The sequence below is a fragment of the Carcharhinus amblyrhynchos genome, chromosome 16 (genome assembly GCF_965287045.1).
Source record: "Carcharhinus amblyrhynchos chromosome 16, sCarAmb.v2.hapA, whole genome shotgun sequence".
Taxonomy (NCBI): Eukaryota; Metazoa; Chordata; class Chondrichthyes; order Carcharhiniformes; family Carcharhinidae; genus Carcharhinus; species Carcharhinus amblyrhynchos.
This window is the reverse complement of record NC_137339.1, coordinates 12,552-37,439: the sequence shown is the minus strand read 5'-3', so window position 1 is coordinate 37,439 and position 24,888 is coordinate 12,552. Positions and strand designations below refer to the sequence as shown.

The 24,888-nt window shown below is 43.7% G+C and overlaps 1 protein-coding gene across 1 annotated transcript in view; it reads right to left on the bottom strand.

Moving 5' to 3' along the window:
• The window catches only part of ahcy (adenosylhomocysteinase), a 44,293-nt gene extending 19,793 nt beyond the window's left edge, over positions 1 to 24,500 (bottom strand). The window contains exons 1-4 of the mRNA XM_080204534.1: positions 24,394 to 24,500; positions 17,162 to 17,352; positions 12,636 to 12,711; positions 802 to 954 (exon numbers count right to left, since the gene is read on the bottom strand). Of these exons, the coding sequence (XP_080060660.1) occupies positions 802 to 954; positions 12,636 to 12,711; positions 17,162 to 17,352; positions 24,394 to 24,421 (448 nt within the window). The 5' untranslated portion in view covers positions 24,422 to 24,500. The remainder of the gene's footprint in view (positions 1 to 801; positions 955 to 12,635; positions 12,712 to 17,161; positions 17,353 to 24,393) is intronic.
• Between the last annotated feature and the right edge of the window lie 388 nt (positions 24,501 to 24,888).

Genomic DNA, 24,888 nt, shown 5'->3' with positions numbered 1-24,888 from the left:
GGGACTTCTGGATGAGTACATGGGATTGAGAGTTATAGATAGGCCAGGTAGGTATGGATATGATCGATGCAACTTGTGGGCCAAAGGGCCTGTTTGTGCTGTAGTGTTCTATGTTTCACACGGTGTCAGCCAAGGCCAGAATTGAACCTGGGTCCGTAGTGCTGTGAGCACTGCGCTCACCTCAGCTGAGTGTAGGATTTAAGGAATTAAGCTTTCATTATTTCACGCCTTTCACTGGGACTCGTACAGACAGCAACTGAGAATCAAATGACACTGCCCAGCGCAGTTAGAACTTTTGTTGATTTTGACATTATCAGGATCCTGTTCCCTACTTGGATAGTACATGTTATTCTGCAAAGAACGCATTACAACCGTACTCACTATTGTCCAGGGTCACAGGTAGAATTCTTGTTCCAAAGTGGACAGTATTAATGAACTGTTTCTGTACCATACTCATTTCTTCAGTGGAAGGACTTCCATTTCACTAAATAAGGAAACAGCTTCTCTTCCCAAACTGGGTACATTGCACTGATTATTTTGGAGACTACAGTGAAACTGGAATGTGTCTGTACAAGAATTAAATGTGCAAAACTGTCTAAAGTCAACTCAACTGACTTCAGAATTTTCCAATGTTGGGAGACTGTCCAGTCTCAAGCCTCCAACTTGAAGGCATGTCAATTAACACATCTTTCATTACCTGCAAAGGCCAACAGCAAATGGACGCCAAAAGTTACAGAAAATGCACCACCGTAAGCATCACCCAAAGATGAGATCTTCAGAACAACGGAAGAAGAAAGTCACCTTGCAAGAGCTTAGGATGCTTATTGTGAACCAGGTTTGTAAGGTCTCCACCATCATCCAAAATCATGTTGAGGGGCTTGCCATCCTGGAAGTACAGTGTCTGCTCAATACACCAGATGTATTCTTCATCCGTCTCCCCCTTCCAAGCATACACTGCAAATAAAACACAATCTTAAATGAATCAGTAACCACAAACAGCACCGATCAATGCACACTCATCAAAAACAGGAAGAAAAAGAGGAAAAACGATTATCTGAATGGTGGCAGTTTAGGAAATGGGGAAGTGCAATGTGAGCTGGGTGTCATGGTGGGAGAATCGCTGAAGGTTGGCATGTGAATACAGCAGGTGGTGACAAAAGCTAATGGCATGCTGACCTTAATAACAAGGTGAGTAAAGATGTTTTGCTGCAGTTATACCAGGTCCTTGGTGAGGCCACATCTTGAGTGTTGTGTGCAGTTTTGGTCTCCTAGTCTGAGGAAGGGCATTCTTGCTTTTGAGGGAGTCCAGTAAAGATTCACCAGACTGATTCCTGGACTGGCAGGACTGACATATGAGAGGCTGGATCAACTGGATATGTACTCACTGGAATTTAGAAGAATGAGGGGGATCTCAGAAACATATAAAATTGTGATGGGACTGGACAGGCTAGAAGCAGGAAAAATTTCCCAATGTTGGAGAAGTCCAGAACTCAGGTCACACTCTAAGAAGGAGGAGTAAGCCATTCAGGACTGAGTTGAGGAAGAACTTCTTCACTCAGTTATAAACCTTGGAATTCTCTACCACAGAAAGCTATTGGGGCCAGTTTGTTAGGTATGTTCAAGAGGGAGCTGGATGTGGCTAAAGGGATCAAGGGGTATGGAGAGAAAGCAGGAGTGGAATACTGAAATTGCATGATCAGCCATGATCACATTGAGTGGTGGTGCAGGCTCGAGGGGCTGAATGACCTCATAGCTATTTTCTAAGTTTCTACCATTACTTTCCCCCTCATCTGTTCCACACAGCTGCTGTGTGTGCAATCGCCATTGTACACACAGCAGCTGTGATCAACAGATGTAGTACAACGCGGGAGTGAAATCAGTCATCTTAAAATCCAGTCAGATTTATCAAGCAAAGCAAACAGGTGATATCCATCAGCAGAGGTGCTTATTACTGGCAGTTCAACCTAATACTGACAACATGGAGTTCTACCATCACAATAACTTCAGGAAATTAAATGAAATATCAATTGCAAAACATGGAACTGGAACACAATGATCTAAAAAGGCTAAACTGTATTGATGAGTGCAGAAGTTTAAATTTGTCAACATAAGTAAAACAGCATCCCTACTGGTAAAAAGGAAATAAATCCAAACTAACAAAGCAAAGCAATGGGAGAGTCAAAGAACAAATCTACTCATCAACAATAACTTGCTTAAATATAGTACCTTTAGCATAATAAAGTGCCCCAAGATGCTTCACAGGAATAAAGCAAACTGAGGGCAGCACGGAGGCTCAGTAGTTAGCATTGTTGCCACAGCTCCAGGGACTTGGGTTCAATTCTAGTCTTGGATCACTGTCTGTGCAGAATTTGCACATCCTCCTTGTGCCTGTGTGGGTTCCCTCCCACAGTCCAAAGATGTGCAGGTTAGGTTGATTGGCCATGCTTAATTGTGTCAGAGAGATTAGCAGCATAAATATGTGGGTTTATGAGAATAGGGCCTGGTTGGGATTGTGGTTGGTGCAGAGTCGATGGGCCGAATGATCTCCTTCTACAATGCAGGGATTCTATATGTGATCACTAAGCCCAAACAAGATGATATTGAACAGAGAGATGGGTTTTAAGTAGCATCTTAAATGAGGAAAGTGAGAGAGAGCAGAGGGGCATGAAGTAAATTCCAGATCTTGGGACATGGACCTGGGCAGCTGAAGGCACAAGCACATCCACGGAGCAATTCAAGTCAGATGATGCTCAAGAGGCCAGAATTAGACGTTTGCAGATATTGAAAGTCTGGGTCAGAGATTACAAAATGTTAACAAGGGAAAAGATCAGGAAACATTTGAAAATAAGGAGTTGGAACGGCAGCATATCTGTGAGGCTGACACGTGGGTAACATGTTTAGAGGGGTGATTCCTCAGAGTAAAGTCAGAGACAATCTTCTGGCAACACAAGTAGCCTAACTGTACAGGAGGGGAAGAAGGATGTCTGATAGTGATGGGGGATTCATTAGTTAAGGGAACAGGCAGCTGTAGACGTGACCTGTAGCCTTCCTGGGCTACAGGTATTCTCAAGAGGGAGGGTGATAAATCAGGTGTTGTAGAACATGTTGGTACCAATGATATGAGCAAAATGAAGAATGAGGTCTGGCATCAAAAATTCAAGGAGCTAGACAGCTTAAAAAGCAGAATCTCAGAAGTTGTAATCTCTGGATTACTCCCAGTGCCAAATGCTAGTCAGTATAGAAATAGGGGAAATAGTGCAGATGAATGTGTGACTCCAGAGTTGGTGCAGGAGCATTTTAGGTTCCTAGATCACTGAAACTGTTTGTGGGGAAGGTGGGACGTGTATAAGCGGGACTGTATGTGAACCAGAATGGAATCAATACCCTTACAGGTGGGTTTGCTTGTGCTGTTGGGCAGAGATTCAAAATGCATCCAGGCAGAGTGATCTGGGTGTCCATGTTCATGAATCACAGAAAGTCAGTCTGCAGGTGTAGCATGCAATGAAAAAAGGCAAATGGGATATTGGCATTCGTTGCAAAAGGACTGGAGTATAAAAATCGAGAAGTGTTGTTGCAATTGTGTTGATGAGACCACATTTGGATTACTGTGCCCAGTTTTGGTCTCATTTGAGAAGGCATGTGGTGGCATTTGAGGCAGTTCAGAAGAAGTTCACCAGATTGATCCCAGGGATGAAAGGGTTGGCTTTCACCCAAATCTCGACGAGAGATTAAACATCAAATCCCTTCAGTACAGGTGGTCATTTGGCCCATCGAGCCTGCACAGATTAAGTCCTACCCAGACCCTAGCCCTGCAACTCCACGTACTCATGCTGCTAATCCCCCCGATGCTAAGCACAATTCGTCATAGCCAATCAACCTCACCCATGCATTTTTGGACTGTGGAAGGAATTGGGAATACCCAAGCCAGTGGCACAGTAGTTAGCACTGCTGCCTCAGTGCCAGGGACCCGGGTTCAATTCCAGACTTGGGTCACTGTCTGAGTTTGCACATTCTGCGTCTGCGTGGTTTACGCCTGGGTGCTCCGATTTCCTCCCACAGTCCGAGAAGGAAACTAATCGAGATATATAAAATTTTAAAAGGAATTGATAAAGTAAATGTGGACCAAATGTTTCCTCTTATGGGGCAATCTAGAACAAGTATAGATTGAGAGGTGGTAGATTTAAAACTGAGGTAAGAAGGAACTACTTCTTGCGGAGGGTGGTGAATTTGTGGAACTCGCTGCCTCTCATAGCACAGTGCAATCTGAATCGTTGTGGTTTCAAGGGGGAGATAGATATATTTCTAATACAAAAGGATAAAGGGATATGGGGAACAGGTGGGGAGATGGACTTGAGACCAGAAAAATGATCAGCCATGATCAGATTGAATGGTAGAGCAGGGTCAAAGAGCTGAATTTGCAGACTTCAGCTCCATCTGTTAGTCCTTCCAAAGTGCATCACTTCATACTTTTTCAGGTTAAATTCCACCTTCCACTGATCTGCTCATCTGACCAGTGACCCAAAATCTTCCACCTCACTATTAACCACCCTGCCAATCTTTACCTTGACCTCATCTTTAACCAGTAAAGCAATTCCATCCTGTCTATCCTTTCATAATACTAAGTATCCTTGGACGTTCAACTCCCAGTCCTGGTCCTTATGTTACCACGTTTCAGTAATCCCCATCCAATCATACTCATCTGTCTCTATTTGTGGCGTCAAATCATTGACCTTATTCAGAACATTGCATTTTGGTACAGATTTTTAAATACACCGTATAGAGATCTATAAAATAACTAAAGGCATAGACAAGGTAGATAGTCAATCACTTTTCCCAAATGTAGGGGAGTCTAAAACTAAAGGGCATAGGTTTAAGGTGAGACAGGAGAGATACAAAAGTGTTCAGAGGGGCAATTTTTTCAGAGGGTGGTGCCTGGAACAAACTGCCACAGTTGGTAGTAGAGGCGGGTTCAATTATTTAGATAGTCACATGGATATAGAGAGATATGGGCCAAATGCAGGCAATTGGGATTAGCTAAGAGGTTTCAAAAAAAGGCAGCATGGTGAAGTGGGCCAAAGGGCCTGTTTCCATGCTGTAGACCTCTGACGCTATCCTACTCGTTTACCTTTCCCTCGCAGGATTTTCTCATGCACTACATTTTTCACACATTTTGACATCCTTTATTAATCTCTGATGGTTGTTAGACTGGCCCTGTTTTAGGTCTGGAGTCACATGTAAGTCAGGCCAGATAAGGATTGCAGATTTCCTCCTGTAAAGGACACAGGCGAACCAGATGGATTTTTAATCTACAACAACTTTGTCATCATTAGACTTTTAATTCCAGATTTACTGAACTCAAATTTCACTATCTGCCATGGTGAGATTTGAACCTGGATCTCTGGATTTTGCCCCAGGTCTCTGCATTACTAGTCCAGTGACAACACCACTATGCTACTGCCTCCTCTAAATAATGTTTTTACTGAGAATTTTCAGCTTTGTATGCACCAATAGTTCTAATGGTGGGCTTTTATCACCTAAAGTGAGGACACAAGGCCTTATCAACCCTTCCACATCGATCCATCCATCCACCAACCTGCTGTGGCATTACTCATCTTTGCTGTAACTAAAGCAAAAGTACTACTAAAGAATGTACTCCTGTGTAAAAACAGGATTATTGCACATAAAAAACAATGAAACGTGTATTGTACAATCTCTAAGACATACACTTGAAGCACTCCCCAATAGGAAAAAAGGAGAGGGTGTTGACCAAAGAACTAATGTGTCTGCCCCTTTCCATCACTGGAGTACACCGGTAACAGAGCCACTAGGAAAGTTATAAAAGACACAGGCAAAGGAAAAGAAAAAGAATCCCAAGTCTCTGTACTCAACACATGATCGAATTAGGATCAAAGACAACATCAGATAATCAGGAGTAAAACAAGGGAACAAGTTCAGAATTAACAAACTGCAGATTATAAACCATCTACAGAGTTAATAAAGGCCAAAGCCCGTCAGGAAAATGAGGGGGAATGGCATGGGCAAAGTGGTTAGCACTGCTGCCTCTTAGTGCCAGGGACCCAGGTTCAAATCCAGCCTTGGGTGACTGTCTGTGGAGTTTACACATATATGCACGGGTCTCCTCCCAGTTCTCCAGTTTTTTCCCAAAAACGTGTGGGTTAGGTGGATTGGCTATGCTAAATTGCCTCCTAGTGTCAGGGGATTAGCAGGGCAAATTTAAGGGGTTACAGATTCTTGTCAGTGTGGGCTCAATGGGCTGAATGGTCTCCTTCTTATTGTAGGCGTTCTGTTTCTATGAAGGAAACAGTCATTGACTTCAGGAAGTATAGTGGAGGACAAGCCCGTTTACATCCAACGGGACAGTGTGGAGATGACTGAGAACTTTAAAGTTTCTACATGTCCAGATCAACCTGTCCAGGTCCCTCCATGCCAACACTATAGTTAAGAAAGCCCACCAATGCTTCTACCTTCACAAGAGGCTAAGGAAATTGTCATGTCTGCTGTGATTCTCACCAACTTTTACAGGAAGTACTATAGAAAGCATCTTTCCCGGCTGTAGTACAGCTTGGTATGTCTCCTGTCCTGTCCAAGACTGCAAGAAACTACATGAACAAAGCCCAGTCCATCACACAAACCAGCCTCCCATCCACTGACTGTCGAACCTTCCCACCAGCTCTGACCATAGCCAGCATAATCAAGGATCCCAAACACCCTGGACATACTCTCTTCCACCTTCTTCCATCAGGAAAAAGATACAGAAGTCTGAAGCCATGTACCAACCGACTCAAGAACAGTTTCCCTGCTGTCATCAGACTTTTGAATGGACCAACCTCACTAAGTTGACCTTTCTCTACATCGAGCTATGACCGGAACACTGCACTGCAGCCAATTCGTGCCTCATACCATCACAGTTACCTTTATTGAGATTCAAGACCCTGGTCTCAGAATCATTATACACCTCGACAAAGAATTTTACCATATCATGGTCTTTCATCCCCAAGGGTTTTTCAACCAGATTGCCAACTAATCCCTTCCTTTCATTTGTGGGACATGGATGTCGCTGGCTGGCCAGCATTTATTGTCCTTGAGAAGGTGGTAGTGAGCTGCCTTCTTGAATCGCTGAAGTCAATGTTTTATGGGTTGACCCACATGCCATTAAGCAGGAAATTCCAGGATTTTGACCCAGCGACTGCGAAGAACAATACATTTCCAAGTCGGCTTGGAGGGGAACTTGCAGGTGGTGGTATTCCCCTTTATTTGCTGCGCTTGTTCTTCTGGATGGAAGGTGCCGTCTAAGGATCTTTGGTGAATTGTTCCAGCGTTGTACTGAGCATCGATGGTGGAGGGATTGAATATTCATAGGTGTGATGCCAGTCAAGTGGGCTGCATTGTTCTGGATGGTGTCAAGCTTCTTGTACAACACCCAGTTCAAGATGGCCTGTTCCCTTGTTGGTTCAATGTATTGCTCCAGAAAGCCATCCTGCATGCACTCCAGAAATTCCTCCTATTGTACTGTGACTAATTTGAATTTCCTAATCTATATACAGATTAAAGTCACTCATAATCACAAATGTTCTTTTAACACATGCACCTGATTTTCTGTCTAATGGTATTTCCAAAATTACCACTATAGTTGATGGTCTGTAAAACACCCTCAAGTGTATTTTTGCCCTTTGGTGCCTTCTACATTTTAATCATAAAAGTGGTTATCTGTATGGTGCCAACTCTTTGTTCCCCATTATACATTTTCCTGTTTCTGATTACAAGGAACCTACATTCATCTTCACCTTTCCCTTCCTCTTCACCTATCTAGAGAAACTTTTACCTCAAGCTTATTCTTGTACTCTATCTTCCTCATCTTAATCAATCACCTGGTATTCCTTTGCTGAATTCAAAACTGCTCCTAATCCTCAGGTCTACTGTTTCTTCCAGCCAATTTGACACTTCTTCCTTGAATCCAATACTATATCTAATACTATCACTGTCTCTACCTCAAGGACAGTGGAGGGAATGTATGCGTGGAGCCAGACGAGGTAAGGTCTGTAATGAGTACTTTGCATCAATATTCAGAAAGGAGAAGGATATGGTAGATCGTGAGTGCAGAAAGGAAAACGTTAACATTCTAGGACATGTTGAGATAAAAAGGGAGGAGGCATTGGAGGTTTTGAAAAACCTTAAGGTGGATAAGTCCTCAAGAACAGGTAGGGTGTCGCCCAGAATACTGAGAGGGCAGAGGGATGAAATTGCTGAGGCCTTGGCCAAAATCTTTATATCCTCTTTAGTCACGGGTGACGTACCAAAGGATTGGACAGTAGCTAACATTGTTTCTCTGTTTAAGAGGGGCACAACAGACAATCCAGGAAATTACAGGGTTATGAGCCTTACATCACTGGTGGGGAAATTATTGGAGAAGATTCTTAGGGACAGGATGTACTCACATCTGGAAGAGAATAGGCTTTTTAGCAAAAGGCAGCATGGCTTTGTGAAGGGGAGGTCACATCTCACAAACTTGAGTTCTTTGAGGAACTGAAAAAAATTGACCAGAGCAGGGCAGTAGATGTTGTATACATGGACTTTAAGGCCTTCAATAAGGTTCCTCACGGCAGGCTGATATAGGATGTGATATGGGATCCGAGGTGAGCTGGTAAGGCAAAACTGGCTTGGGCATAGAAAGCAGAGAGTAGCAGGTGAAGGGTACTTTTCGAACTGGAGGTCTGTGATAAGTGGTGTTCCACAAGGATCAGTGCTGGGGCCTCTTACTTGTAATACGTAGAATTGATTTGAAAGACAACGTAGGTGGCCTGATTTGTAAATCTGTAAATTTGCAGATGATACAAAAATTGGGGGAGTAGTGGATAACAAGGAGGATTGTCAGAGGATACAGCAGGATATAAATTGGCTGGAGACCTGGGCCGAAAGATGGCAGATGAAATTTAACCAGGGCAAATGTGAGGTGATGCAATTTGGAAGGTCTACTGCAAAAGGAAAATACACAGTAAATGGTAGAGCCTTAGAAATATTAGCATACAGAGGGATCTAGGCATGCAGATCCAGAGATCCCTGAAGGCAGCAACTCAGGTGGACAAGATGGTCAAGAAGGCATATGGCATGCCGGCCCTCATTGATCAGCACAGTAAGTAGTCTCATAACACCAGGTTAAAGTCCAACAGGTTTATTTGGTAGCAAGAGCCAATAGCTTTCAGGCCTCTGATCCTTTGTCAGATGAATGGAGTGGAGAGGGGATGTAAATACACCTATTTGTGATCAGAACTCTCCATTCACCTGACAGAGGGTCAGAGGCCAGAAAGCTAGTGGCTTTTGCTATCAAATAAACCTGTTGGACTTTAACCTGGCGTTGAGACTTCTTACTGTGTTTACCCCAGTCCAACACCGGCATCGCCACATCCTCATTGGTCAGGGCATTGAGCATAGGAATTGGAAAATCATATTACAACCGTATGAGAGTTTGGTTAGGCCGCATTTGGAGTATTGTGTACAATTCTGGTCACCACATTACCAGAAGGATGTTGATTCATTGGAAAGGGTGTAGAAGGGATTTACCTGGATGTTGCCTGGGTTGGAGGATATGGACTATGAAGAAAGACTGAACAAACTTGGATTGTTTTCACTGGAGTGTCAGAAGATGAGGGGGGATCCAATGGAGGTTTGCAAGATCATGACAGACTTGGTTGAGTGAATAATCAGAGTCTTTTACCCAGGGCCAAAGGGTCAATTACCTGGGACTTGGGTTGATAGTGAAGGTGGGAAGTTTGAGATGTTAGAGCCAGGCTTTTCAGACAGAGGGGCTGAATGCCTGGAACGCGCTGCCGGAGTGGTGGTGGAAGCCGATTCTATAACAACGTTCAAGAGGCATCTAGATAGATATATGAATAAGCAGGGAATAGAGGGATATGGGCCACGAAGAGGCAAGAAAATATTCGACTGAAGAGGCATCTATGTCAGCACAGACTTGGGGCCAAAAAGCCTGTGTACTGTTTTGTATTTTCCTAGTAAGCTGTGGTTTGGCCATCTTTCCAATTTTTTTTGCAGACAGTAATGAACATTTCTTGTGGTTCACTCATGCACTTTGAACGTTTGCCATTGCCTATCTGCCGTCATCCCTTCAAGTAACGTTCCCCAACCTGTTATAGCAAACTCACCTATGAGGAGAGACTGAGGGATTTGGGGTTGTTTTCACTGGAAAGAAGGCGGCTAAGAGGGGATCTTATAGAAACATATAAGATGATTAGAGGTTTAGATAGGGTGGATGGTGATAGCCTGTTTCCTCGGATGGAGAAAGCTAGCACGAGGGGGCATGGCTTTAAATTAAGGGGGAGTAGTTATAGGACGGATGTCAGGGGCAGGTTCTTTACCCAGAGGGTGGTGAGGGACTGGAATGCCCTGCCTGCTGCAGTTGTAAATGCGCCTAGTTTGGGGGCGTTTAAGAGATTGGTGGATAGGTTTATGGACGAAAAGGGATTGGTTTAGATTAGTGGGTCAATGTTTTTTTTTAAAAATAAGACTGGTCGGCGCAACATTGTGGGCCGAAGGGCCTGTTTCGCGCTGTAATGTTCTATGTAATGTTCTATGTTCTATGTTCATACCATCGTAGCCTCCTTTATGGAATCTCAGGACCTTAGACCCAGAATCAACTACATCACTTTCCATCTTGAAGAAAAATTCTTCAAAGGCCCAAAGGGCCTCACAACAAGACTGCCAATTATTCCTTTCTCCTTACACAATGTAGTGTAGGATGGCCTGTTCCCTAACTGGTTCCTCAACATTAGGCCAGAAAACCATCTCACTTCACATTCCAGGAATTCTTCCTCTATGTATCATTGCTAACTTGATTTGCCCAATCTATATGCAGATTAAAGTCACTAACATGCAGATTGAAGTAACCAATTTCTATTGATATTGAATGGAATCTGTGGGCTGTGCATAGTGCAGCTATAGAAGACACACAAGAGGCATACAGGTGGCATAATGAACTTAGGGGGCAGTGGATAGTATAGAAATCCATGAGGGTCAGAGAATATTGATTTAGAGAACGAAGGTGAGCCTTCTACCTGCTTCAGCACCCACTATCCACATACTCCATCACGGCTGGCAAATTGCATTGCAAATGCAGCACAGATATGAGAAGACATAATGGTATGTGAAATTGCACATGAGTTGAGTGTGCAGGTCAGTTACCTTGATCCCAGAGGAAGATTCAGTCTATGATTTCTGTTAATTCTATATTAACTCCTACATCACCAGATGCAATATGCCAACTCTTCGTAGGAGTCTAACACCAAAATCTACAAGATCCAACCACCCAAGCTGTACCATAAATATTCTTAGAAAAGTTATTAGACTCTCAAGATGCGGATTAAAATAAATTACTAATTGCCTCAAGTTTCCTTAAATGTAAAAAACATTAATGACTGGAGAGATTGATAGAACATTTGTTTGAAAAGGGATGTTGTGTTCTTATATAATTCATAAAAATAGAGAACGGATCGTTATGAGAATGTAATCAGGGTGTCACATGTACTTTTGCACTGCACTCAGGTTCTGAGCAATGTATCAGTCTACCAGCCACATGGATACACACAAAGCTTAAGCTTTTTTTCATTCATTCGTGGGCATCACTGGCTGGCCAGCATTTACTGCCCATCCCTAGTTGCCTGAGGGCAGTGAGGGTCACTGAACGGTCTCCTTCTGTGTTTCCACTCCGATTGTGGCTACATGTGCTAAACACTAATGAATTTAGAACGTAGAACAGTACAGGCTCTTCGGCCCCCAATGTTGTGCTGAACTATGTCCGAACCCAACATCAATCTATCCCACTCCCTATCATTCTGGTGTGCTCCATGTGCCTATCCAATAACCACTTGAAATTTCCCGAAGTGTCCGACTCCACTATCACAGCAGGCAGTGCATTCCACACCCCATCCAGTGAAGAATCTACCTCAGACATCCCTCCTATATCTCCCACCATGAACCTTAAAGTTATACCCCCTAGTAACAGCTACATCCACCCGAGCAAATAGTCTCTGCACATCCACTCTATCTATCCCCCTCATCTTATAAACCTCTATTAAGTCGCCTCTCATCCTCCTCTGCTCTAAAGCGAGATGCCCCAGCTCCCTCTCCATAGGGAACACTGAAGAAAAGTATTCATTCAATGCCTCTCCTACCTCTTTTGATTCCATGCACAAGTTCCCACTACTATCCTTGACTGATCTGAACCTCACCTTGGCCATTCTTTTATTTCTCACACAAGAGTGAAAAGTCTGACCCGCCAAAGACTTCTCATGCACCCTCCTGGCTCTCCTAAGTCCCTTTTTAAACTCATTTCTAGTTACCATGTAACCTTCAAGCAATCCAACTGAAACTTGTTTCTTCATCCTTAAAAAACTTTAGTTAACTTGGTCAGCATTATCCGGACTGCTTCTTTCATTAGGGCCAAGGTAAAAGGCAAAGAGTTCGAGCATGCTGGATAATTTTTCAAGTTTAAAGCAAGGATGACACTAGTTAAGTCCTAGTGACAACAGTGTCTTACATTCTCCAACAGTGTTATATTTGAAAGTTTGTGTATAGGCTTGGATGCACGAACGTCTCATACTGACCAGGGACTCCAGATTTGGCAATCGCTGCAGCTGCGTGATCCTGAGTAGAAAAAATATTGCAGCTGGACCACTGGACCTGAAATGACATTAAAGCCATGGTTACAGTGGCAATCTGGACTTTAACCCACATTAGAAAATATTACATGACAAAAGGAGGAAGGAAACAACTACAATTGATCATCCATTCTCTGAAGCAGGATTCCAATGTGTTTGAATGAATATTTTAAAGCGAGAATCCTTTCCATTCCCAAAACAAATATTCCTCACAAATATTTAAAGGTCTATTTAAAATTATGCTTATGCATTCCAATGACAAAATTGTTTTACGTAATTTGTCCTCAAACGTTCAAGAACATGCCTGGGGATATATGTGCAGGTACCATGGGAAGATGACAGGGCTGGTTAAGAATATGTTAAATGATGTATGTATCCAGACAAAAGCCAGGAAGTTGTGATGAACCGCTGTGACAGTGGCTAAGTCTCAAGTGGAGTATTGTGTCCAATTCTGGGCAGCACTCAAGTTGTCAAAGCACTAGTAACACTGCAGCAAGTATTGCAAGGATATATATGGAGATACAAGAACACAAGAAATAGGAGCATACCGACCATACAGTCCATGTGTGCTCCAGTATGATCAAGGCTGACCCTGGGTTTCAACTCCACCTTCCCACCCACTCCACATGTCCTTCTGTTTCCTGACAGATCAAATCATTGTTTATGCCAGCCTTAAATGTTATAACTGATGGGTTAGCGTTACTCCTCTGGAACAGAATTCCAAAGATTCAATACCCTTTGAGTGAAATAATTTATTTTTATCCAAAATGATCACCCCTTTCCCATGTTTTAAAATCCTTTACTAGTAAAAATAACCTGACTACACCCTGGAAAAACCCTTTAGCATTTTGTATATTTAAAATCCAATCTTCTCTCATTCTGCCGAACTCCAAAATATAGAACGAGAACTTCAGCTATGGGAATAGATTGGAAAGGCTGCTCTACTTAGAGGAGACACGGTCAAAAGAAAATTTGTATTCAAAGTTAAAGATTGTCTAGACAGAAGTAACTAGGAAGTGAAGAAATAGTTGATCAGGAAGGCAAATGGGATGCTGGCCTTCATAGCAAGGGGGATTGAATATAAAAGCAGGGAGGTCTTGCTGCAACTGTACAGGACACTGGTGAGGCCGCACCTGAAGTAGTGTGTGCAGTTTTGGTCACCGCACTTGCGCAAGGATATTTTGGCCTTGGAGGGAGTGCAGAGGAGGTTCACTAGGCTGATACCAGAGATGAGAGGTTGAACTATGAAGAGAGGCTGAATAGACTGGGCTTATACTCGTTGGAATTTAGAAGGATGGGGGGGGGGGGGGATCTTATAGAGACTTATAAGATGATGAAGGGGATGGATAGGGTAGAGGTAGAGAGATTCTTCCTGCTCAGAAAGGACAACAGGACTAGAGGGCACAGCCTCAAGATAAGGGTGGGGGGGGGGGGGGGAGCAGTTTAGAACAGAGTCAAGGAGGAACTTCTTCACTCAAAGGGTGGTGAATCTCTGGAATTCTCTGCCCGTTGAAGTGGAGGCTACCTCGTTAAATATATTTAAGACACAGGTAGATAGGTTTTTGGTAGGCAAGGGGATTAAGGGTTATGGGGAGAAAGCGGGAAAGTGGAACTGAGCCACTTCAGATCAGCCATGATCTTATTGAATGGCGGGGCAGGCTTGAGGGGCTAGATGGCCTACTCCTGCTCCTATTTCTTATGTTATGTTCCCATTTCCAGTCAAGAGAAACAATAATCAGAAAACCACAGGCCAGTTTAATATGCCAATGGGAAAATTATACAACCCATTGAGGCGACAGTGACAGGGACATTTAACAAATCATAATATAATCAGGTTTTGTAAAAGGAAACTTGTGTTTGACAAATTTATTAGGAGTCTTTGAGGATGGAACAAACAGGCTGGATACAGGGAAACCCGTAGATATAGTGTATTTGGATTTTTCAAAAGGCAACATGTTACATAAAAAAGGTTGCTGCACAAGGTAAGAGCGCATGGTGCCGCAGTAATATATTAGCATGGATAGATAGTTGGCTAATTAACAATAATGATGTGGATATGCCGGCGTTGGACTGGGGTAAATGCAGTAAAAAGTCTGACAACACCAGGTTTAAGTCCAACCGATTTATTTGATAGTACACTCACTAGCTTTCGGGGTTAGTCCCTTCATCAAGTGAATGACGAAGGGACTAACCCCAAAAGCTAGTGAGTGTGCTATCAAATAAATCAGTTGGACTGTAATTAACAATAACCAATCAGGGTAAATAAATCATTTTCAGATTTGCCACCTGTAAATAGTGGAGTATTACAGAGATCAGTACCGGGGCCTTAATTATTTATGAACTATTAATGACTTGGATGAAGGGACACTGTACGTATTGCAGCCATATTTGTTGATACAAAAATGTAGGAAAGTAAGTTACAAGGAGATGCACACCAAGTGAACAGACATAAAATTTGGCAGGTGGAGTACAAAGGCAAACACAATGGTGGTCTTTATTCCGAGAGATATAAAGTGTAAAAGGAGGAAAGAAGTTCTTGAACCAGCCATACAAGGCATTGGTGAGGTTGCACTGAGAATATCGTGCACAGCTTTGGACTCTTTGCTTAAGGAGAGATAATACTTTGATTCATCCCTAATAGGGGTTCACCTTACCAGAAACATTAGCAGGTTGGGCCCATACCCATTGAAATGTAGAAGAATGACAGATGGATAGCACATAGAAAGTTTGTCACACTACAAGCTCAGACTTGACAGGCAGGAAGGGAACAGGTGACCACCTGATACAATAAGAGGACTACGCAGGCAGTGCTAAAGTTTAAAGTTTATTAGTGTCACAAGTAGGCTTACATTAACACTGCAATGAAGCTACTGAAAATCTTCTAGTCACCACACACTGGTGCTTATTCAACATGCACTGTGCTCAAAGTGCTCAGGAGCCATCTGTCTCCCTGAGGCTACCGAGCTGAATTTTGTGGACAAGGAGTCTCCTGGCTAACTGCCAGATTCACAAATTAGAGTTGAGACTGGTGTGAAATCACATCTGTTCACATTTACTTTGGCAAACCTATCAGTGCTGATAAGAAATCAATTCTATTTTGGGAATGGAAGGAGTTGGGGAACAGCAATATGCACATACGAATAGATGAACTTGATTACCTCCCATCTTTCTCGCTAGCTGATAACACCTTCCACTTTGTCCTTGCTACTTAATGCAGCATATTCAACCTCTTTGCTTCCCACACATCCTGCAAATGTTAACCCCAAGATCTGTGACCATCTTTCTTGCATGTACCCAATCAGATTTCTACTCTTCCCAAGGCACCAAAGTCACAAAAGCCAAATTCCAAGTGACAAGACACATTATCCTCCCTCACTCACTCATCAACTCCTTCCCTAGCCTGACTCATGCAAACATCCCTGCTCCTTTCTACAACTCAGTCAGCCTCAGTTGGTTGGATTTTGCTGTTGTGTAACCATGGTAACTTCAGCAACAGATCTTCTGCATCCCTGCAAAATACTCCTGGGCCTTTTCTTTGATCTTCAACTCCGTCACAAAGAATGTTGACAATTTGTTATATGTTTAGAAGCATTGCGGGTTGTTTTCAGAATGGAGCCCAAGATTTTATGGTGACGTCATTAGGATGCTTGCAGAGGCTGCTGACTTAGATTCTGTTTTGTATTCCGCACAGAGCAGAGAGCCTTTTTCAATAAAACCTATGTGTGCTACTTTGAAACATTGTGTCTTTTCTTTCAGCGTAAAATACACAACTTCTAATATAATGAAGACATTAGACTGTCTCCATCATTAACTCAGCTGACAAGCCAATGAAATCCTCATCTCCAAATGATTACTCCAACAAGCTCCTAGCCAGCCTTTTATCCTTCACATCAGTTCATTCAAATCTCTACAGTCCTTATTCCATCCCATACTGCAGCCTTCGTCCCTGCTTTCTCTATTCTAACTGATATCAGCTATCATGCATCCAACTTCTCAGGTTTAAAATTCTCAAGTGTGTGTTTAAATACTTTAATCTCTTGCATCCTCCAGCCCTACAACCAATCCACCTCTTACTTTGCACCGTTACACACGCCGCAACATGGACACTTCCTCTGAGCCTCTGTACAGGAGTTTCAGCACACATTCCCTTTCACACCTAACTTCCCCAGTAGGAGTGGCCCTGCCACCTTTCAGACTGGTTTCTCCTCAAACATTGGGCAAGAGATTGTTCATGGATTCTGATCTACAAAAATTTGAATTTCTTCACTGTTGTTGAAAAAACATTTAAGTCATTCATAAAATACATGTTGAAGGTTTTCCAAATTGACTACAAAGGTATGTATGCAGCACCTCACATGCCCCTTTCTGGAGTGCAAGGTGCAGTTGTTTACTCCAAGGTAATGGAGAATTTGGTTGAGAGAAATCATTTGCTGCTCAAGATTTTTTGGCCATGCGGTTTATGCTGAAATTACCTCTGCCCCAAGCGCTGTCAGGGTTTCAATCAGCACAGCAGTTTGAAGAGTCATATGGAGGCAGCCTGCAATCCGGGCACCTTTCAGAGGTTGAGCATCTTTGTGCATCTTCCTCATCATTAACAAACCAGGCATTTCATTCTCTGCGATCTCGATGGCCTTCCGACCCCATTCAGCCAGACTGATGTCAGCTACAATCAGAAAAATAAGAGTCATAAAAATTAGCATGTACATAATGAGAACGTCCTCGGGCTAGTAATCTGGAGACTCATGGTCACACCCTAGGCTGGGTTCAAATCCTACAAAGACATACTTGTGTAATTCAAATCCAATATTAAAAAGTTAGATGTGTAACACTATTTCCTTCAGAGAAGGAAATCTGTTTTTTTCTCTCAGTTTGGTCTACATGACCCCAGCCTCAAATACATCTGAAAAACCCAGCAAATGCTTAGTTGTAACAACCCATTATTGAAAATATAAAAGAAAAAAATTGGATAGGCTACCTGGCACCAACTTAAGCACCAGAAAAGCCAACAATACACCCAGCCATACAGACCCTGCAAAGTCCTCCATATTAGGATCATTTTGGTAGATTGAACCAGGGCAGGAGTTACTCAGTAATGGCTGGGCGCTGGGGAGAATTATAGAACAAAGACCTAGGGGTACAGGTTCAGAGCTCCTTGAAAGTGGAGTCACAAAGTGAAGACATTCAGCATGCTTGGTTTTATTGGTCAGAACACTGAATACAGGATTTGGGATGTCTTGTTGAAGTTGTACAAAACATTGTTAAGGTCACACTTGGAATACTGTGTACAGTCCTGGTCACCCTATTATAGAAAGAATATTAAACTAGAAAGAGTGCAGAAAAGATTTACTAGGATGCTACCAGGACTTGATGGATTGAGTTATGAGGCAGGATAGACAGACTTTTTCCCCTGGAGCGTAGGAGGCTAAGGGGTGATCTTATAGAGGTCTATAAAATAATAAGCGGCATAGATCAGCTAGATAGTCAATATCTTTTCCCAAGGGTAGGGGCACTAAAACTAGAGGGCATAGGTTTAAGGTGAGATGGGGGAGATACAAAAGCATCCAGAGGTGCAATTACTTATTTTTAGAAAGTGGTGAGTGTCTGGAACAAGGTGCCAGAGCTAGTAGTAGAGGTGAGTACAATTTTGTCTTTTAAAATGCATTTAGACAGTTACATGGGTAAGATTGGTAAAGAGGGACATATGCCAAACATGGACAATTGGGACTAGTTTCTTGGGTAAAAAGGGCGACATGGACAAGTTGGGCCAAAGGGCCTGTGTCTGTGCTATCCTGAGTTGGTTTGCGCAAAAATATTTTTTAAAAAATCAGACTCACTGATTCATACTTCTCAAGCCACCAGCAGGACAGAGCAGAGATGATGGCACAATGGTATATTGTCATAAGGATGTTGCCCTGGGAGTCAATATCATCTTTGGGCCCAGTGATGTTTGATTGCATCAGGTCAAACAAATGCAGGGAAACACGACAGAACAGTTAGGAGGGAAAGGGTGGTGGGTAGCTTTGTTAGAATGAGATGAAATAAATACAATCGCAAGAAATTATCTTGGATCGGAATTTGCAGAATGCAAATGGGTGGAGGTAAGAAATAACAAGAGAAAGATGGCACTGGTGCGAGCAGTCCATAAACCCCCTAAACAGTAACTATACTGTAGGATAGAGAATAAATAAGGACTAGAGAATAATAAAGGCATGTAACAAAGGCAGTACTTTAATCATGTTGACTTTAATCTTCACGCAGATTGAAAAACCAAATTAGAACAAAGAACAACACAGCACGGGAAACAGGCCCTTTGGCCCAATGGGCCCACGCCACTATTTTAACATTATGAGTGCTCTCCTCTACCCATGACCTTTGTCTACACCTATTGGAGAAGATTGAGGGAAGACTAATTTAAACATAGAACATAAAACACTACAGCACAAACAGGCCATTCGGCCCACAAGTTGCGCCGATCACATCGATACAATTTGTTACACCAATCAGCCTAAGAGCACGTTTTTTGGGATGTGGGAGGAAACCAGAGCACAAAGAATTCACAGAACATATTCAGCTTCCTTGAACAATATTTTGAGTAAGTCCACTACTCAAAAAGGAATGTTGAGAAAACATGGAGCCGAATATCAGTACTGGAGATTTGATTTATTGTCACACGTATTAGTATACAGTGAAAAATATTATTTCTTGTGTGCTATACAAAGCATACCATACATACAGAAGGAAAGGAAAGAGTGCAGAATGTAGTGTTATATCATAGCTAGGGTGCAGAGAAAGATCAACTTAATGCAAGGTAAGTCCATTCAGAAGTCTGATGACAACAGGAGAAGGTAGAACTCCTATCAAGATTGCACAGCAGTCCTAAGTGGTCCACCTCTTATCTTTAATGCTAGTTCTGGACACCCCCATCATTGGAGCATCCTTCCTGCTTCTACCCTGTCTCATCCTGCTAGAATTTTCACATGTTTCTATGAGACCTCCCCACTTGAATGATCCCACAACTAATGCATCAGCTCTGCAGTCCCGTCTCATCCAGTCATGAATGGCAGTGGATAATTAAACAATTCATTACAGGAGGCTTCACAAATATTCCCAGAATATCAAAAGACAAGTATGAAATACTTGCAATGTTCTTCAGCCAGATGTGCTGAGTGAATGACATCACAGTCCCCAGCATGTCAGCCTTCAGTAAATCTGATTCACTACATGATATCAAAGAATGGATGAAATTAATGCATACTGCAAAGCTATGGACCCTAACAATAATCTTATAACATTACTGAAGGCTCACGCTCCAGAACTAACCAAGCTCTTGAACAAAATTTACTAAAGAGCTACACCACCAATATGTCACCAGCAAGCAGGAAATGCATGCTGCAACCTAATTCAATGGGGGCACCAAGATCTCTTGCATCTAGTGCTGGGTGATCTGGTGTTGGCAGGACTAGACAGAGGAAGTAACACTGCATTCCAGTATCTTGGTGAGAAATGGAAGACAAATTATCAAGAGTGCCACTCCTGGTCACCAGCAAACAATCCCTGCAGAAAGGTTTCTGTTTGCAGATATCGGGAGAGAATTAACCAGAATCTGGTTAATCAACAAGGCTAAAGGCAGACTCGATGACCATTTGCAGAACAACTTTGCTCTGTCCATAATCATGACCTTCCTGTCGCTGTCATTTTAACAACTTTTTGCTCTCAGCCTCACCCTGCAGCATTCCACTGAAGCAACAGCACCTCATCTTCCGATTCTGGGTTCAACAACATTAGATTACAAGCTTTCTCCTCCATCTCAACCCCCTTGTTTTGTTTGTCCCAGCATAATCCCCCTACCCTCACTGGGCCACATTTCACTTGTTCTTTAGTTTTGCTTTCACTGAGCATTGACCTTTGTTGTTAATGTTACAATTAACACTCCCTTCATCTTGTGCCCATGATATCTCTGTCAATCACCTTTAGCTCCACCTATCCCTGACCTTCTATTCTGGTTTGGAGGAGGAGGGTGGTCGAGAAGGTTCCCCACCTTCTTCACCCCATCTCCAACACACTAATCCATCACAGTTCTATCCCTCTTCAGTTCTAAAGAAAAGTTACAAGGACTCGAAACATTAACTCTTTTCTCTACAGATTCTCAAAACCTGCTGAGTTTTTACAGTATTATGCTTTTATCACTATGTTCTTGGTCCTGACTTACACCAAGAATAATATTTGGACAAATTATCTGAATATTCAGTATCTTTTTGCGATCTTTCTGGTAATATGAATTTGACCTCACTAAATGCTGGAAATGTGATTATGCATCACCCTCTTAAACTACTGCAGTTCTTCATAAGATGTTCCCAGAGGCACAGATCAGTGGATCTGTACTCCAACTGCAGTCATTCCTTCAGGGTAAGGTTTGACTTCCAACAGGGATCAGTGACTGGTGCAGAGTTGGTGGAAAGAGTATTTCTCCTGATTACAATCCAGCATCAACTAACACAACGTCTGTGTCAATCCGAAGTTTGAAGTGTTTATTAGTGTCACAAGGCTTACATTAACACTGCAATCCCCTAGTCGCCACATTCTGGCACCTGTTTGGGTACACGGAGGGGGAATATAGCGTAGCCAATGCACCTAACCAACACGTCTTCTGGACTGTGGGAGGAAACCGGAGCACCCGGAGGAAACCCACACAGACATGGGGAGAAATGAAGATTCCACACAGACAGTAACCCAAGCCAGGTATCAAATACAGGTTCCTGGGGCTGAGAGGCAGCAAAGCTAACCACTGTGCTGCCATTGGTAACAGTAGGGTTGGGGGCTGGCCGTGATGCTTTCAATCAAATAGCCACCAACACACCAAGGATACATGGGTAAGGTTGAGCAGAGATATCAGTGAATTGGTTGGGTGGATATTGGAGGAGCACAGACAGTCAGGAATGACGGGGTGAAGAAACAGCCTCGCCAAATACGTACATGTTTGACCCAACTACCTTGAATCATTTTGCAACAACATCGTTATCGCAAACAAATACTGCTGAGCTGTGGAAGTGATGCAACTTCAGTTACAAAATTACAAAGCCAGTGACATTTTGGGAAGTAAAAAATGAAGCAATAACAATGTTTAATGCCTCAGTATCACAATCAGAATTCTGAAATACCGAAAACTTTAAAACTGAAAGAATCAAGTAAAACCATGCTCAATTGCAACATGAGATGTAACCTGCGCATTCCTAACTGAGAAACAACTCATTCCTCAGTCACAAAGGAATCGCAGTTCCCAGTTGTAACCTGATGGACAGCAATAGCTACACAAACTATCCACTGAAGTCCAAAAAAAACATTTGAATAACAAAACTTGCAGTTTATATATAATGTGGCACGTGGGGACTCTGTGTATCCCAGACAAGCACATATCCAGAGGGGTCACCAGCTGCTGTAGCCAGAGCAGGAGCTGGAGCCACTCAGAGGTGTCACTGATACGGAGAACAGTGCAGATGGTATATTTGGCTGCATGGGAAGGCAGTGGAAACAGGTACGATAGTGGCATCTAAGGGGCAACTACACGAATACAGAGAAGTGATCATACCGCAGGTTAGAGCGCTGAGCCGGGGGGAGGGAGGGGGCATCTTTCAGGGCAAACCAAGTAAACAAACTTAAATTACATTCGGACAAAGAAAAAGGGGGCCCTCTCTATCCCAGTCTCTCTCTCTCTCTCCCTCTATCCCAGTCTCTCTCTCTCTCTCCCTCTATCCCAGTCTCTCTCTCTCTCTCCCTCTATCCCAGTCTCTCTCTCTCTCTCCCTCTATCCCAGTCTCTCTCTCTCTCTCCCTCTATCCCAGTCTCTCTCTCTCTCTCCCTCTATCCCAGTCTCTCCCTCTCTCCCTCTATCCCAGTCTCTCCCTCTCTCCCTCTATCCCAGTCTCTCCCTCTCTCCCTCTATCCCAGTCTCTCCCTCTCTCTCTCTATCCCAGTCTCTCTCTATCCCAGTCTCTCTCTATCCCAGTCTCTCTCTATCCCAGTCTCTCTCTATCCCAGTCTCTCTCTATCCCAGTCTCTCTCTATCCCAGTCTCTCTCTATCCCAGTCTCTCTCTATCCCAGTCTCTCTCTATCCCAGTCTCTCTCTATCCCAGTCTCTCTCTATCCCAGTCTCTCTCTATCCCAGTCTCTCTCTATCCCAGTCTCTCTCTATCCCAGTCTCTCTCTATCCCAGTCTCTCTCTATCCCAGTCTCTCTCTATCCCAGTCTCTCTCTATCCCAGTCTCTCTCTATCCCAGTCTCTCTCTATCCCAGTCTCTCTCTATCCCAGTCTCTCTCTATCCCAGTCTCTCTCTATCCCAGTCTCTCTCTATCCCAGTCTCTCTCTATCCCAGTCTCTCTCTATCCCAGTCTCTCTCTATCCCAGTCTCTCTCTATCCCAGTCTCTCTCTCTCTCTATCCCAGTCTCTCTCTCTCTCTATCCCAGTCTCTCTCTCTCTCTATCCCAGTCTCTCTCTCTCTCTCTATCCCAGTCTCTCTCTCTCTCTCTATCCCAGTCTCTCTCTCTCTCTCTCTCTCTATCCCAGTCTCTCTCTCTCTCTCTCTATCCCAGTCTCTCTCGCTCTCTCTATCCCAGTCTCGCTCTCTCTATCCCAGTCTCGCTCTCTCTATCCCAGTCTCGCTCTCTCTCTCTATCCCAGTCTCGCTCTCTCTCTCTATCCCAGTCTCGCTCTCTCTCTCTATCCCAGTCTCGCTCTCTCTCTCTATCCCAGTCTCGCTCTCTCTCTCTATCCCAGTCTCGCTCTCTCTCTCTATCCCAGTCTCTCTCTCTATCCCAGTCTCTCTCTCTATCCCAGTCTCTCTCTCTATCCCAGTCTCTCTCTCTATCCCAGTCTCTCTCTCTATCCCAGTCTCTCTCTCTATCCCAGTCTCTCTCTCTATCCCAGTCTCTCTCTCTATCCCAGTCTCTCTCTCTATCCCAGTCTCTCTCTCTATCCCAGTCTCTCTCTCTCTCTATCCCAGTCTCTCTCTCTCTCTATCCCAGTCTCTCTCTCTCTCTATCCCAGTCTCTCTCTCTCTCTCTATCCCAGTCTCTCTCTCTCTCTCTATCCCAGTCTCTCTCTCTATCCCTATCCCAGTCTCTCTCTCTATCCCTATCCCAGTCTCTCTCTCTATCCCAGTCTCTCTCTCTATCCCAGTCTCTCTCTCTATCCCAGTCTCTCTCTCTATCCCAGTCTCTCTCTCTATCCCAGTCTCTCTCTCTCTCTCTCTGTCCCAGTCTCTCTCTCTCTCTCTATCCCAGTCTCTCTCTCTATCCCAGTCTCTCTCTCTATCCCAGTCTCTCTCTCTCTCTATCCCAGTCTCTCTCTCTATCCCAGTCTCTCTCTCTCTCTCTGTCCCAGTCTCTCTCTCTCTCTCTATCCCAGTCTCTCTCTCTCTATCCCAGTCTCTCTCTCTCTCTCTCTATCCCAGTCTCTCTCTCTCTCTCTCTATCCCAGTCTCTCTCTCTCTCTGTCCCAGTCTCTCTCTCTCTCTCTATCCCAGTCTCTCTCTCTCTCTCTATCCCAGTCTCTCTCTCTCTCTCTATCCCAGTCTCTCTCTCTCTCTATCCCAGTCTCTCTCTCTCTCTATCCCAGTCTCTCTCTCTCTCTCTCTATCCCAGTCTCTCTCTCTCTCCATCCCAGTCTCTCTCTCTCTCTCTATCCCAGTCTCTCTCTCTCTACTTACCGACTTTATAGGGTAATTTCTCCGACATTGCGGCGGCTCGGAGCGGGATTTTACTCAGGGTGAGGCTGGCTCTCTTGCTCCGGCTCTCCGAGTTTCTGCTCCGGTTTCTCTCGCTCCCGACTGGGACTCCGCGCGGAAAGGAGGCGCCTCGCGCTCACCGCGCCCTTTAACCCCGCGGCTTATTTGCATATCCTGTAGGTGGGTCCGATCCGCGCTAGCCCCACCCAACTGAGGGTTTTCCATTGGTTACTGTGGAGGGGGCGGATCCCATAGCCCTGCTCCCAATGGCCAATACGGAGGGGGCGGATCCTAAAACACCGCTCCCATTGGTTACGGAGCGGTTCCCGACTCCCAGCTGCCATTGGTCAACACGTAGGGGGCGGGGTCTCAAAGATCAATTCTGAGCCCCGTCAATTTGTAACTAATTATTCTGCATCATCGCAATGTTTCTATTTATTAATTATTCTATATCATTGCAATGTTTCTATTAATTAT